At 53.4% G+C, this 14643-nt stretch overlaps 5 protein-coding genes across 5 annotated transcripts; 3 read left to right on the top strand and 2 right to left on the bottom strand.

The window, feature by feature from the left end:
* Window positions 1-423: 423 nt before the first annotated feature.
* Window positions 424-963, top strand: J4E83_009840 (uncharacterized protein; the record flags this gene model as incomplete). Its single annotated transcript, XM_049336725.1, has 1 exon — window positions 424-963. One exon carries the CDS (start codon window positions 424-426, stop codon window positions 961-963), a length of 540 nt encoding a protein of 179 aa, XP_049184151.1.
* A 935-nt stretch (window positions 964-1898) lies between these two features.
* On the bottom strand, window positions 1899-2994 carry J4E83_009839 (uncharacterized protein; the record flags this gene model as incomplete). The annotated part of the gene is made up of 3 exons (XM_049336724.1): window positions 1899-2365; window positions 2412-2888; window positions 2937-2994. The coding sequence occupies 3 exons, from the start codon at window positions 2992-2994 to the stop codon at window positions 1899-1901; spliced, it is 1002 nt and encodes a 333-aa protein (XP_049184150.1).
* Window positions 2995-3213: 219 nt separating this feature from the next.
* J4E83_009838 (uncharacterized protein) lies at window positions 3214-4424 on the bottom strand (the record flags this gene model as incomplete). Its single annotated transcript, XM_049336723.1, has 2 exons — window positions 3214-3603; window positions 3660-4424. The coding sequence occupies 2 exons, from the start codon at window positions 4422-4424 to the stop codon at window positions 3214-3216; spliced, it is 1155 nt and encodes a 384-aa protein (XP_049184149.1).
* Window positions 4425-10111: 5687 nt separating this feature from the next.
* On the top strand, window positions 10112-11305 carry J4E83_009837 (uncharacterized protein; the record flags this gene model as incomplete). The annotated part of the gene is made up of 3 exons (XM_049336722.1): window positions 10112-10619; window positions 10668-10907; window positions 10959-11305. The coding sequence occupies 3 exons, from the start codon at window positions 10112-10114 to the stop codon at window positions 11303-11305; spliced, it is 1095 nt and encodes a 364-aa protein (XP_049184148.1).
* Window positions 11306-12329: 1024 nt separating this feature from the next.
* Window positions 12330-14229, top strand: J4E83_009836 (uncharacterized protein; the record flags this gene model as incomplete). The annotated part of the gene is made up of 2 exons (XM_049336721.1): window positions 12330-12546; window positions 12599-14229. The coding sequence occupies 2 exons, from the start codon at window positions 12330-12332 to the stop codon at window positions 14227-14229; spliced, it is 1848 nt and encodes a 615-aa protein (XP_049184147.1).
* Between the last annotated feature and the right edge of the window lie 414 nt (window positions 14230-14643).

Here is a 14643-nt window from a genome sequence, read left to right as displayed (position 1 = left end):
ATGTTCATGTATCGTTGCAATTTGGGGTTCATGAATGCATAGCTTGATGTTTCTCGCATTTGCGGCACAGCACTTGCTTTGAGGCGAATGTGAGTAGTCACTTGCATGCATGTACCGACTAGAAAGAATCCAGGCTGCACAAGTTCGAAAGCGTGGATTACGTGACGGTTTTTCTGCATTCCGGTATTGAGGCCTAGGGTGGTACGACTGGGACCGAAAATGTATGGGGCGCATCGTGTGCTGATGTCGCGATGTTTGAAGGCCGCTTGCTGTGACTAAACTGATCGATTGCCGTAGTCAGCTTGACCTGACGCAAGTAGGCTGATATCAAACTTACTACAAGACTCATCATATAATGACGCCTAACCTCATCGTATGACACCCACCAAAAGCTCGCTCAGCACCAAGAGATAGCAAGACACGATGGCCCAAACGCGAAACGCCTTCATCAAGCTCAAAGATGCCATCAAAGACCTCGAGACCATCACAAGCCAGGACCCGGAGATGTACTACACCACCCGATGGCCCGGGATTTGCATCGCAGAAAATTTCGCAAGCATCCCCGGCCATACCTCGATAGTCATGAAGCGCCCAGACGCCCTTGAACGCACGACGGGCTTCAGCTACTTGTGGGACTCTACTTGGGAAAGATCTCGCACACTTTCCGGTCCAACCGTGAACATGGCAGACAGGGCCGGCATTCGCGTACACTGTGTGCTCCTGGTCGAAGCAGTACTGTCGGATGGCATTGAGATTCTTTACAAGCCGGCCGATGGTCCTGGAGTTCGGACCCAGGTAAACTCATTCACCGAGCGAGATCAAGACCTCATGGATCACGTAGCATCGAGGGAGTCCGCTCAGCGTCAAGGGCTCCAAGACCTGGATGATTCTGAGGAAGGCATGAAACCATCGTCGCGAGCAACCGGTAGCGAGGCCAGTGGAGATGCTGTCAACGGTAAGTGAATACTTTATGAGAGAACGGAAGAGTTGTCGCTAACAGCTACAAAGCAGCTGAAGACAGGACTGAGCCGAAAGGAAAAGCTAAGGTGACGATGGAGATGCCCGCACACGCAGCCCAAAGCGAGAGCAAGATTGACGATGAAGATCGTGGTACGTTCTTCCGAGATAACCGACGTATATGAACACTGACACTGAACCAAGCGACCTTCCTCTGCTGCCGCCAAGACGCAGGAAAGTACGAATACCTCATTTTAGATGACGCCAAAGTCTACCACTCACGATGGCCGCGGTTTAAAGGTGTAAGTTTCGACGACGAAGATGGTGATTTCACCCGCATGCATGAACAGGGACCGAAGGAACCACACTGGCAGTTGAAGTTGAGCGAACATTGTAAGTGGCTCAATACAACACCCCAGAACACATTATCTGAGCTAACGCATACCGTTAGCAAGCATTGAGATCTCGCCGTTCGCCAAAGGCTACACCATTCGCTTCATCGCATGCGGGCTGAAGTTCAGGGGAAAGGGTTACTCAACAAGTGGCGGGCCTGTATATGACGTCTCCTTCCACGTTATCTGTACAGGGTTGGATGGTCTGCCGCATCAGGACTATGGGGTGGATGTTGATGGCGTGTCGGAAGGGGAGAATTACCCACAGTGGCATGATGGAATTGCCCAGCACAACGAGAACGTGTGGGATGCGTTTGTCTCTCAATTGAAGACGTTGGTGACGGCTGCTGGTGGCTCGTGGTCTGACAACAGACCTTAATGGCGACATGGTAGTCCAGTATGCAGATGGGGGAGTGTTGATGTGGTGTAGTTGACCGGCGTGGGATTCTGATTCGATTCTAGTCGTCTAGCTCATGAATCAAGCACGGTCAATGCTCAAGGCAAGCTGGGAACGAAGGTTGGGTAGTCTAGCGAAATATTGACAATCATCTATCGGAAGTAAGTCGGCGCCGTAGCCTTTGCAGCCATCCAAGCCTCATCCAACGCCTTCACCACATCATCAGGCAGCGGGCCCTTTTCCAAATCCGCAAGATTACCTTCCAACTGCTTTAAACTGCTAACACCAATAATCACACCGTCGTTTCCGCCCTTGACTCTGGTCTTCAGTTCAGAGTGGTGAACGCACCATCGCAGCGCAATCTCAAGCAGCGTCAGGTTGTGCTTCTGGGCAGCATCTTCAGCGATCTTCAGAGCCTGGAAAGTGGCGTCTTTGAAGTATCGGTCACGGTACATGCTTCCTACGCGGTCTGCTTTGGTGCCGAAACGACCTTCGTCGGGCTTGATGTCTTTGGATTTGATCTTCCCGGAGAAGAGACCGCCGGCTAGCGGGTTGTAGATGACGATGTCGATGCCGTACTTGCGGCAAGCTGGGATGAGCTCGGGTTCGATGGCGCGAGCTTGCACGGTTAGACGATGCCCCCCACGTCAAAGATGGATACTTACTGATCGCATTGTACATCGCTTGGTAGATGGTCGGCTTCACCCAACCACGCTCCTTGCAGATGTTGTACACCTCCGCAACCTCCCACGCAGCGAAGTTGGAGAGACCCAGATTAACGAACTTTCCCTCCTTGTGCAGCTCATTCACAGCACCGAGTGTCTCCTCGAACGGCACGGAATGGTCCGGCGCATGCAGGTAGAAGATATCCACGCAGTCCGCCCCCAGCTCTTTGAGACTAGTTTCGAAATGCTCCTTCAGCCTGTCGGGCTTGTGAACGCCAGCCTCGTAAGGATACACTTTGGTGGCGAGAGTAAAGCCGCGGTCCTTCCATCCCGCTTGCCGCGTCCATGCCTCCTGCTTGCCGCCAACGTACATGCGCGCCGTGTCGATCTCATCGTAGCCCTGGGACTGGAAGTAGTCGAGATGCTTGGTGAATTCGTCGAATTCTGTGATGCGTGCGCCACTGGTCTCGTCGGGACCTGGGATGCATTAATCATGGTGTTGGGTTGTCGATCTGCACAGCTTACCAAATGTCATCAACCCGAGGATGACTCGGTCTTTGGGGTTCTGCGCGATGAGAGGCATCTTGGCGTTTTGTCTGAGTTGTGCGGTAGTACAAAGTAAGGTTCATTGATGGAGAGCTTTACGCCTGCCGTCGTTGTCGCGAGATGACGACAGCGGGGTGCCCCACCCGGAGATAAAGACGCGGAGATATGCGGAAGAGCCGAACGGAACTTCCTCACTGATGGATGTCGATACACCAATGCTGCAAGTATCCCACTCCCTATTGCTTCGACCTGTACCTTAATCAAGTCCAAAGAGACGCTCCCTACTCATTGGGAGCCTTGCACGGTTCCCTAATTCAACATTCTCGTCGCTCTTGAGCCTTCCGGATTTGATGTACGCCCACCCCTTAGCGAAGATGGTCTCCTCGGAAGACATCCAATGCCAGACCAGAAGTACTGCCGCAGTGGTTGGTAGGGAGGCAGCCCAATAGATGCCAAAGCTTGGATGTATGACCTTTGGTCCGTCCCACTTGAGTAAAGGCATAGCGAAAAGAGTAGCGAAGAAGGTAGGAGGCAGGAAGATCATGGTCATGATCGCGATAGTCTTCATCGAGTAACTATCTTTTCGTGCTGCTAGTGCAATTTCCTTGCTAACCTTCGCATCTTCGCGTGTGAGTAGATTGAAGATCTGAAGTTCATGGTCAGCTGGTGGTATGACGTCCTGGATCTTTTGTGTCAACGTACTACAGCCTGTTGTGTGCGGCCTCGCTCTTGGAGGTAGCCCGCCTGCAGTTCGCCCGATTTCGTCTGGCCTCCCAACATTGATGCAGCATCGACAATGTCATCGAAGGGGCTTAGAACGCTGGTAGTGTTCGAGGATTGCGCAAGCGCCGATTGCCGAGATGACAATGGCTGGGCTGATGCAAGGTCGTCGAGGACTGCTCTCACAATGCAAGCGTGCCGGGAGATATTTGCGAGATCTGTAAGTACGAACCCTAGCCGCTTAGAGTCCTTCATTAGCTCATCCGTACTTGGAGGAGATTCGTGCTGCACACCATGCCATGCGCCATGGCCAGTGGTAATCTCTATGGATCGAATGCGGGCCAAGTTTTCGAAAGCAGTGCCTTCGATCCAACGGACCATCTGTATGGCACACACGAGAGGACAGAACCGCGCGTCGCTCACAAGATCCTTGTGGTAGATGATGGTGTCTATCACACTCTTAAAGATCCGCTGAGGATATTGGGAACGTTCTCGGGGAATGAGCACGGCTTTGGTTGTCATCTCATGAGAGTCGTAAGTCCATAGCATCGTATACGACACGGTATGTAGGTAGCAAGTATACTGCGTGCCACCGTCCTTCATACGAGAGAAGAACCCGTACGTCGAAGACAGTATCATGCTAAGCCAGTACGGATCATACCCGAAGTCGTCAAAGATGTCCAGGAAAGTTCGCTGGTCGATATAAAGGACTCCGTCAAAATCGCGCTCAAAGCTTATCAGCCGCATTGATGCTGTTGCTGTCGCGTCGCCGTTCTTGGGGATAGTGGTATTGATCTGGTCACAGATCTCAGAAGTCTGGGACCAATGAATATCTGTTAGTTTAACAGTTGTCTCGACTTTCGTATATTGCGCCACGGTCAACAGCGAAATTTTAGCATCGTGTAATTCGGCACCATACTTGAACTTCTGTTCTGACAGAAATCGCGCCCGCGCTTGCGTTCGTAAGCTGTTCATTGATGTGGATGTTCGCTGTTAGCTGAAGAGGCAGATTCAATGCAGCAAGCTGAATTGTTCAAGAATAGGAAGGTTGAGGAGCGCGCAGGCGGCGTGGCAGGGCTATTGAGTCTCGACAACATTGGGGCTGAGCCATTGCACTGCCTGGGGCTTCAGCTTCTGTCTCGACCATCCATTCTTTCCGCCTGCATATAATATTTCTGACCGTCCGACTTCTTTGCGCTCATCAGTGCACCGTAGCTTATGAAGCTTCCGCAAGATGCGCGCGCGGCACGAGGGTGGATTCGCGTGATTGCACAGCGTGGGTGCATGCCTTCGGCAGGCCATCGGAATGGTTCCGACATCTTCTCGCGCTCTTTCCTCATATCGCATTCCATGCGCGATGTTCTCAGATTATCTCTCCAGTCTCTCGCATGTATGACGCAACGTATCATCAACGCGACTTCTCGCCAAGTCGCCATGCAACAGCCCGACACCGAACTGACAGGACTCGTGCAAGTGCGATCGGAACGAGTCGAGAGCACTTGATCTCGGGTTCTACCGCATCCCCACCTCTTGAGGGTCGATCATCTCCAGCTCAGGCCCAGCTCTTCATTGGATGAGTCATCGTATAGCATGCGACATGTTCTAACCCAGGCTGCTCTCAATACTCCGGCGCCGCCGATATCGTTCTGATGGTGTCTGCTACGGCAATTGCAATATAGATTGCTCTGCCTTGCTTCCGAATGGTTCCTCGATTCATTGGAAACGCCACGACTTGGTTGGGAAAAGGCATCTGCGCGCGACTATTGGACAGCTACCTCGGACCTACCAAGGCTCCGCGACGCGCGCGAACTGCTTGCAGCAAGGCGTCGAGGCGGAGCGTGTTTGTCGCGAACGCCGTCTGTGCTAAGGACGTGCAAAAGCAGGAACAGCACACTCCCGCGGCCGTGCAACCCTTGGAGGCGATGATGAGGAATGGCTGAAACCTTGCGAGGCATCGCAGCCAGCATTCACAGCTCGCTTGGGGCGGTGGGGCACTCTTGCACCAATGACGTCGCTGATGGGCCGATAAGGATAAGGAACCCAACATGTTGCAGCGCTCGGCTGGTCAGGCGGTCATCATCATGCAGCTAACCTGCACCATCATGCACCATGCTGCAGCTAGCAATGCCCATCACCCTCGCAGCATGGCCGAACTCTGCACCCAGGATCGTCCCGCAACCGTCCCGCTGCTCTTCTGTACAGCACAGGTGCCACGTAGCAGCGACGCAGGTACGCACAGAAGCCGCACACAAAGAAGCATAAACGTCGCGGGCAGATCGCTGCAGCTTATAAGACTGACAGCCGGCCCTGCGCTGGTGTTCCAGTGTTCTACACTCCATTTCACTGCAGACCGACATCTGCAGTGCGCCAGACAATGAGGCGATCAGCTGGAGCCCGAGGTGTCATGTGGCCCAGTAAGCCACTGTGTGCAAACTTACGAATCAGTCACTTTCTCGCACACCATCAAGTGGGCTGTGCCCTGATTGGAGCGCAAACCCTCGATACAAGGTACTTTGACTGAATCCTTTCTTGATTTAGCTTATGGCCATGCGTCTATTGGAATTTGGCCTCCACGCCGCGACTGCGGTGCACTTGCTCCCTTGCCCGGCCGGAACACTCTTTGTCTTCACATGATATCATAATTCTCAATCCACTTCTCTCAAGTCTCCTTCCCTTGAAACGCTAGATTGTTCCTGTCTATTGGCTTGTGTCGCGCGTCTTAAGTATCACCCGCGTCCCCCATCGTCGAATTTAGCTTTCCGAACTTCGGCATCTGCATGCATGCAGTCATCACCTCTTCAGAACCTGGATACTGGACTTGAACCTTAGGCGCATAGCGATCCGAGACTTGCATCTTGATCGCCATGTGTTGGTCTTTCAACTTTGGCTTTCCAGGCAACAAAAAGCGTAAGGACTCGTCGTCGTCGGACGAGAAGAAGAGGCGGGACCGACCGGCGGATAGCGCGCTTCATGGAGAAGGAAGGCCCGTCGCTGCAGAATATTCGGAGAAGCGCAGTTCCAAAGACTCGAGCAGAAGAAGAAGATCTGGTGACTCTACCCCGCGATCTCCGCGGTCGCCGCGCCACGAAAGAGAAAGGGAGGAGCACCGTCCGCGATCGCAACACCAGTACGAAGATGCATATCGAACTCGCGAGAGACGCCGCTCTACACTGGACGTCGAAGTGCCGCAGGTGTATCGCCGCGCAGCTGAGCCAAATAGCGTCAACTCATCACAAGAGGCTCTGCTGAACCCACGCCCCCACCGAAGTCAACACCGTCGGCGGCAGCACCCAAAGCAAACGTCGCAAAGCACTCTGCGCGGGCGCGGAGCAAAGCGCGACCCTGTAAGACATTCAAAATCGAAGAAGAACGTCCGACCAGAACCTTCTCGGGGGTGGTCACTCTTTGCGCCCTCCCCGCCAAAGACACCTAAGCGCGAACATCGCAGCTACCAGACCCTGGATTCTTCGCCCCGTAGCAACCGCTCATCCCGCCAGCATCGCTCCTCGACTGCATCTCAGACAAGTCCAGAGTCATCACGGTCTCAGAACCGCCACCACCGTTCCCGTCAGCACGACCAGTCAGCTTCTTCTCCGCGCCAAGCGCGCTCTCGTACACCAAACACAGCTGCTCGTCGCGTACCTGACAGACGGTTCGCGGTACTCGCCGCTACCAACCAGGCGCTTGAGGAAGTCCGACAGGAAGCATTCGCGCAACCCTCCCCACCTCCGCGACGAGAGAGGCTGCGAAGGTATGAAGGCGTTACTATCCCGACATCGCAGATACCTTTCAATTGGGATTGCGTAAGCAGCTCGCAGGCCTCAGCTAGACCAAGCAATCGGAGTGGCGAGTCGAGTGGCCGGAGACGGTCGCGTCGTTGATGTGTTCATTCATGAGCATTGCATCTCGCATCTCGTTCAAGCCACGCATAGCCACTGCACCTGGCCAATGCGGTCCCGGCAGACCCGGCAACAGACAGACCAGTGGCGCATTATCGCACATTGTGTAGCGACTATTTCCTTTTCTTCTCCGCATGTTCTCGATCATCTTGTAGTAAGATACCCCCCGGCATATCATCGGTAGTTTTGGGCGTTCGCATCACATCATTCGGCCCCGGCCCAGCACAGTCCATTTGGCGTTTTGGCAACACAATACCCCTGCATCACATATTATCGCATCGCATGTAGTTCCCATCGTTGTAATAGTAGTATACATATATTTGCATCTGAGAATCATCTTTGTCTTGCATTGCGCATACCTTTCATCGGTGAAGCAATCGAGGCGCCCTCGTGATACCGTGCACCTAGGCGAAATCTCACCACGTGACGTCTTTGCGCAGAACACACGCAGGCCTGCGATCACGGCCATGATCTCAACACATTGCAAGTCTCATATACACGCAAGAGTACATTCATATGGCTACCAACAACACCCAAAACCCCATATGCCACATCTTACCTTCTACGACACTAACCCCATTCCAGCATCCCCCATACCCCCCGCTCATTGGCCACGGAGCATCTTCCTCAGTAACTCACACCCCCATCCCCTTGCTATCCCCTCACCTACCTTTCTAGGCAACTTCGGCGTGAAGTTCCATTCAACGGATCGGCAAGCGCGTGATCTAATTGTGAAAGGATGCGGTTGTGGTGGAAAGATGCGGAATTTGGTAATGGTAATATGCTGGTCTTCGGGGAATTTCACCGAGGTACAAGACGGGTATTTTGTGGGGACGCAGGGAGGACGGAAGGGGATAGAGGGCTTGGCGGTGGGGCGTGCATTTCGCAAGGGAGTAGCTCGAGCATAAGACTTGATCGCTCAGCATCGTATCTACCTCTGTCATTTTTACCGCCAAAGCAGGTAGCACGTATCTACCACATGCTTCCTAATTTCCGTTCAACTAATACAACTCCCAGGGTAGGCCGCTTACGCCCCGACTATGCACCTGCCTTTACACGCGACCCGCATCTTTGAATTCCCGACATCTCTTCAGCATCGCTTCCATAGGCAGAAATATAGCCGCCATGAGACGAGCAAAGTCCACACATTTGCTACCAAAGATGCAGATCCATCGCGCCATAAACTCTTCCAAGATTACGTCCGTAGTCTTCGTCGCCATTAGGAACGCTCTAACATGGTCCTCTTCACGAAGCATCATGCGCATGCGCTCCGCTATCCAGTCGCTCATCGCATAAATGACTACATGGAGCAAGCTCTCTTCTGATGTGAGATGGAAGTCGTGGAACGTGAACGGGTCGGGATTTGGCGGCTCTACGAGGAACTCACGGCCTGACCTGCTTTGCATCGGAGACATGTTCGGCTCCTTGGACGGAAACCAAAAGTGGCTGTCATCTGGCGTTTCAACTGGCGGGTTGCTCCGCAACTCATCCAACATGTTTCTGATCCGCGGTGACGAGTATATACGCTCGCAGTGTTGGATATACTGAGTGTGCTCAAGAAGCTGTGCATGACGCAAAACCTTCATATCAAGCGGCACGTCGTAATCGAAAGTCTAGATCAATTCGCCTGCCGACACACGATCCGTATGGGATAACCTACTCACAAGTATTTCTTCCTTAATATCTTGGACTGACTGTTGAGCGGGCATTGCGGCAAGAGGTCGCCTGGTTGTAGGACAACTCGCTTTAAACCACGGCGTCCTACAAAGTGGACAGATATTGAATCCCGGGCCTCGGGATTCGAACACGCTTCTCAAGCATTCCTTACCAAAAACGTGCTGGCCACCAGGTACGCCGCATACTCGAAATGGCAGGTCCGATGTTCCCGTATCCGCATTCGTAGTACCAAAAGCCGCCCGACAGATACTGCATTTGCTGTCGTCTTCATCGGGGATGCATGGCTTGAGGTGTCGGAGAAAGCGTTGGTAATCCCTGTCAGAGCCACATGCGCTGAGAGTGACATCTGAGAAGTAAGAGTTCGTCGTCGTGGATGCCATGATACCGAGCAAGTTTTGCGGGCGGTATTCAACACACACGAGATACACGATGACTGAATCCGCCTTGAATATGGAAGGGATGAGAAAGAGGTTGCGGGCGGTGCCTGCAGTCTCAAAGCGCTGATGGGTTGGTTGCGGTTAGTCACGATTGTCTACCCACTTGTTTGCCAGTCAGTACAAGTCTTATGATCTCTCGCACCGTCGGATCAGTCTGGTGATATTGGGAAGATGCCGCAGTGACCCAAGGCGACCCAGATATGCTTGTTACTTCTTCCAGTGACTTCGGCAGAGCGTGATGAACCTGACAATGCTTGGAGACTGCTCGCTGTGACTAGAATGACTAATTGCCGTATTCAGTTTGGTTTGGCGCATGCATGCTATTATCAAACCAACCATAACGCCAACCATATAACGCGCCTTAACCCAAACTATTAGAGTTCATCAACAGCTCTGTCATCCTAGACTATACGACGATAAAATGACAGAAATGTACTACGCGCTCGACTACCCAGGAGTGTATCTCAAAACCGACTTCGCAGAGAGCAAAGTACGCATAGCAGTTTTGCAAGGGAACTCGGCAGACACCGGCGAAGCGCCGTTGTATGCTGTCTGGGACTCCCTCTGGGGCTTACCTGATACAGTGGCTCGTCCGACCAAGGACATGTCCGGAAAAGAAGGACTGCGTGTACAAAGCGTCTTGGTGATCGAAGAGGAACTCTGGGAGGGCGTAACGATCCTGAGTCAGCCACCAGGAAAGAACGAACGCCGTCTGCATGTGTACCCTATGGATGACTTCTACCGCAGGGTTCTCAAGCATACCGCGGAGAACGATGCCATGCAAAACCCTGCGCTTCGATACAAGCCGATGCCCTGGCAACTTGTTGCGCCGAAGAACAAGGTCCAAGAGGATAATGAGGATGAGGGCGAGGATGAGGAACTGGTCGGTAGTGGCGGTGTCCAGGGGCATGGCTACAATACCCGCAAAGGTGAGTCGCTTTCACAAAATTCGGATATCGCTAATCTTTCGTGAGCAGTCAAAGGAAAGGGATGGCAGAAGCAGGCGACAACCGACGAAGACATGAACACATCGAGTGAGGACGAAGACGACCAACCTTTGTACGTATGCGTCCGCAGGCAGGGTACAAGTCCATACTACCTCATCGCCGAAGATGACAATCTCTTTCTTGTTCGCTATAAACACGCTGGAAACTGGGAGCGCATGCTGAAAGAAGGCCCCAAAGGCGACCTGGAGTCCTTCACCTTTGACAGCTCTTGTAAGTACCTTCCATCCACGCCTCAACAGGGCAGGTGCTAACCCCAAACAGCGCGAGTTGAGTTATCTTCCTTCCCCAAAGGCTTCAGCGTCCGACTAATCGACTGTGGCATGACCTCGAAGAAGAAGCCGGCGAATGCTCCAGTTGGTACCACGGATCGCGATACGCTTGACGACAACACTTTCCACTTGCTCCACCCGGAGACAAACAGGCTGAAACACCGTGAATACTATTACTCTTACAATAGGCACGGCAACTCGGTCCAAGAGGCGAAGATGTTTCCAAAGTGGGACGATGGCATCGCTAAGCATAACGAGAGCGTATTGGACGACTTTCTGAATGCGTTGCAAGACCTAGTGTTGGATGCCGCTGGCTCATGGACCGACAACAGGCCTTGATTGGGACATCGTGGTGCGGTGCGCAGATTCTGATGGATCGGCGTGATGGACGTGAAAAAGAAGATCGTGGGTGTCGGAACATGTATCCAGTGAAGTCATGTAAAAGGTGTAGCCCAGAATGCCAGATATTCAAGACGCGACGAGACAGCAGAAGCGAAGACAACCAGGAGTAAATATGCGGTGACGTGGGCGCGCGATGCAATGAGATGCAAGAAGCATCCGTTACGGCCGCACTGCCGCGCTGCCCAAATATTCCACGAACGCGCGCATATCAAGCCATAGATAAGCGCGAGCACCATAATGTCCATCGCCCCGACAAGAGACTCGTAAAGACGTCGCTGGGTCATTCACAATGCCGTCAACCGGGTTGGCGGCGGGGTACATGCAGCACTCTCTCGAGGTCCGGAACCCGTATCCACTCCATCACCTTCCAAGAGCAAGTCAAGCTCCCCCAAGAGCAGCTAACACGCCGTCGGACCCAACAGCTAGTGGCTTGACTTTGCTTGTTTATCGCGGCGCACGATGATGTCGAAGTTTTGTAGCTGCCTAATCCAGCGTTAGCGCGGCCGTTGCTGAGGCTAGAGCGTTCCCGTCATATGCCCTTGCTATCATGCCAACTTCATCCCCCGCCTTTGTGAACATCGCTATTTGCGTTATCACACACTACCAACGAATCACGACGCGTGATGGACAGACCGACTGTCCTTTTCGCCATCTTGGCAACGCTGAGCTTGTCGCGATGAAGAGATTGTCTAGCCTGCTCGTACCGCACGCGATAGCAATCCAGTCAAGGCTGTTCCGACGATACGGCGATCGACATGCATGTACTATGCGCTCTACTATCGTCCTTCCAGATGGGGCGCCCTGCCCTAGGGTCGCCAAGGTACCATGAAGCTGTATGACGCGAGTCTGGGCGGAGCTTCGCAGGAGCTTAAATAGCTGGCAAGGCTTGCTTGGTGGGACTGGGCGTGCGCGTTGTTGTCTGCATCTGTTTTTTGAGACGCCTATACAATCGCTACCTACGATGCAGATCTTCGCGACTGTTGTGTTGGCTGCTGTTGCCGCGCGGGATGCGCTGGCTTCGCCGATTCAGGCGAGATCGCCGTATGTGGTTAAGGAGACGCATTATGCGCCGAGGGAGTGGACGAAGCTGGAGAGGTCGCATGGTGGCAAGACGATTCAGCTGCAGATTGGTCTTAAGCAGGGGCGGTTTGAGGAGCTTGATCGCCATCTTCATGAGGGTATGTTTGCTGGGTTGAGAGGTTTCGCAACATCTGTGCTAACGACGTGTAGTCTCCGATCCTGACCATGCCCGCTACGGTCATCACCTGAGCGCTGACGAGGTCGATGAGCTTGTTGCACCCAGCTCTGAGACCCACGACTTGGTGCACGAATGGCTCGCCGAGAGCGGAATCGACACCAGCAACCTGGGCTACAGCTCAGCCAAGGACTGGGTCATCGTCCATCTTCCCATTGAGATGGTCGAGAGTCTGCTCGACACTAAATACCACAACTACAAGCACAAGGATGGCTCTGTTGTCGCGCGTACCACAGCCTGGTCTCTCCCACGCCACCTACACGCTCACATCGACACCGTCCAGCCCACGACATCCTTCTTCCGCGGCGCCGCCCACGCCGCGACATTCGTCGATGAGGCTGTTGAGGTACCCAAGAGCTACCACACACCCCAAAACTCGTCCATATCTGCCGTGTGCAACGTGACATCCGTCACCCCGGAATGCTTCCAGACTCTCTACAAGACCAAGTGGTACCACACCAAAGCCAGCCGCAAAAACAGCATCGGTTTCACAAACTACCTCGGCGAAATCCCCATCCGCCCAGACACCAAAATGTTCCTCGAGAAGTACCGCCCAGAAGCCGTCTCGCAAGCCTACGCCTTCAAGCAAATCTCCATCGACAACGGCCCGACCCAAGACGGTCCCCTGAGCTACAACCAATCCACCGTCGAAGGAATCAGCCGCGAAGCCAACCTCGACGTGCAAGCCATTTCCGGAATAAGCTGGAAAACACCCATAACCTCCTACTCCACCGGCGGCCAACCCCCCTTCGTCCCCGACATCTCCACCCCCACAAACACCAACGAGCCCTACCTCGCCTGGGTAAACTGGCTCCTAACCCAACGCTCCATCCCGCGCATCATCTCCACCTCGTACGGCGAGCCCGAGCAAACCATCCCAAAGAGCTACGCCGAGCGCGTATGCCGGCAATTCGCCCAAGTGGGCGCACGGGGCACAACCCTCTTTTTCTCGTCTGGCGACCGCGGTCTCGGCGGCACGGATACCTGCTACACCAACGACGGCAATAACACGTATCGTTTCCAACCCGCGTTCCCGGCTTCGTGCCCGTACGTCACGACTGTTGGTGCCACCATGAACTTCGAGCCTGAGGAATCTGCTTACCGCCCGAGCCGCAATACGACTGCTGGGTTCCGCGATTTGTACAGCAGTGGCAGTGGGTTTAGCAATTACTTCGCGCGTCCTTGGTATCAGGATAAGGTCGTGCCTAAGTACGTCAAGTCGCTTGGTGATACCTATGAAGGGTTGTACAACAAGACCGGCCGCGGCTACCCTGATCTCGCGGCCCAGGGTCTGTATTTCGCGTATTTCTGGAATGGAACCGAAGGAACGATTTCTGGTACTTCTGCTTCTTGCCCGTTGACAGGCGGTATCTTTGCGCTTGTTAACGACGCGTTGTTGGCGGCTGGGAAGCCGGCGTTGGGTTTTATGAATCCGTGGTTGTATAAGAAGGGGTATAAGGGGTTGACTGATATTACAAAGGGGTTTAGTAGGGGGTGTAATGTTGAGGGGTTCCCGGTTACGGAGGGTTGGGATCCGGTTACTGGGTTTGGGACGCCGGATTTCCCTAAGCTGGTTAAGTTGGCGGGGGCGGATTGTGGGTACTAGATGAGGTGGATGGTGGTGGGGTGTGTAAAACCTGTTGGTAAAGAGTTGGGTTCACGCGAATGAAGTAATGTTGTATAGTAACTTCTTGTTCAGTATCATATCCAATGTCGTATCATACAGTCATCATATCGCAATCCATAATCGCGTGCTCCTCCTTGCATCCCATCCACGCCCCAACGCCGCGGTAATTGACCAAGGCGTTGCTCACAAGGCAGCTGGGGTTACTTTTTCCTATTAGAAACTGTTATGGAACCAATAAATGACTTTCTTTAAAGCCACTTTTTGGTTACATAACAGTTTCTAGCAAGAAAAAGTAACCCCAGCTACCTTGCAAACCCCGGTGATCCAAAATACCTCAGTATGAATCGACCACCGGTCCGCCGTACCAACTGCCGCAGTCCCCACCCATTCATC

The sequence above is a fragment of the Alternaria metachromatica genome, assembly GCF_023757995.1.
Source record: "Alternaria metachromatica strain BMP 0045 chromosome Unknown scaffold_37, whole genome shotgun sequence".
In the NCBI taxonomy this organism is placed as follows: domain Eukaryota; kingdom Fungi; phylum Ascomycota; class Dothideomycetes; order Pleosporales; family Pleosporaceae; genus Alternaria; species Alternaria metachromatica.
This window is presented reverse-complemented; position numbering and strand designations above follow the sequence as displayed.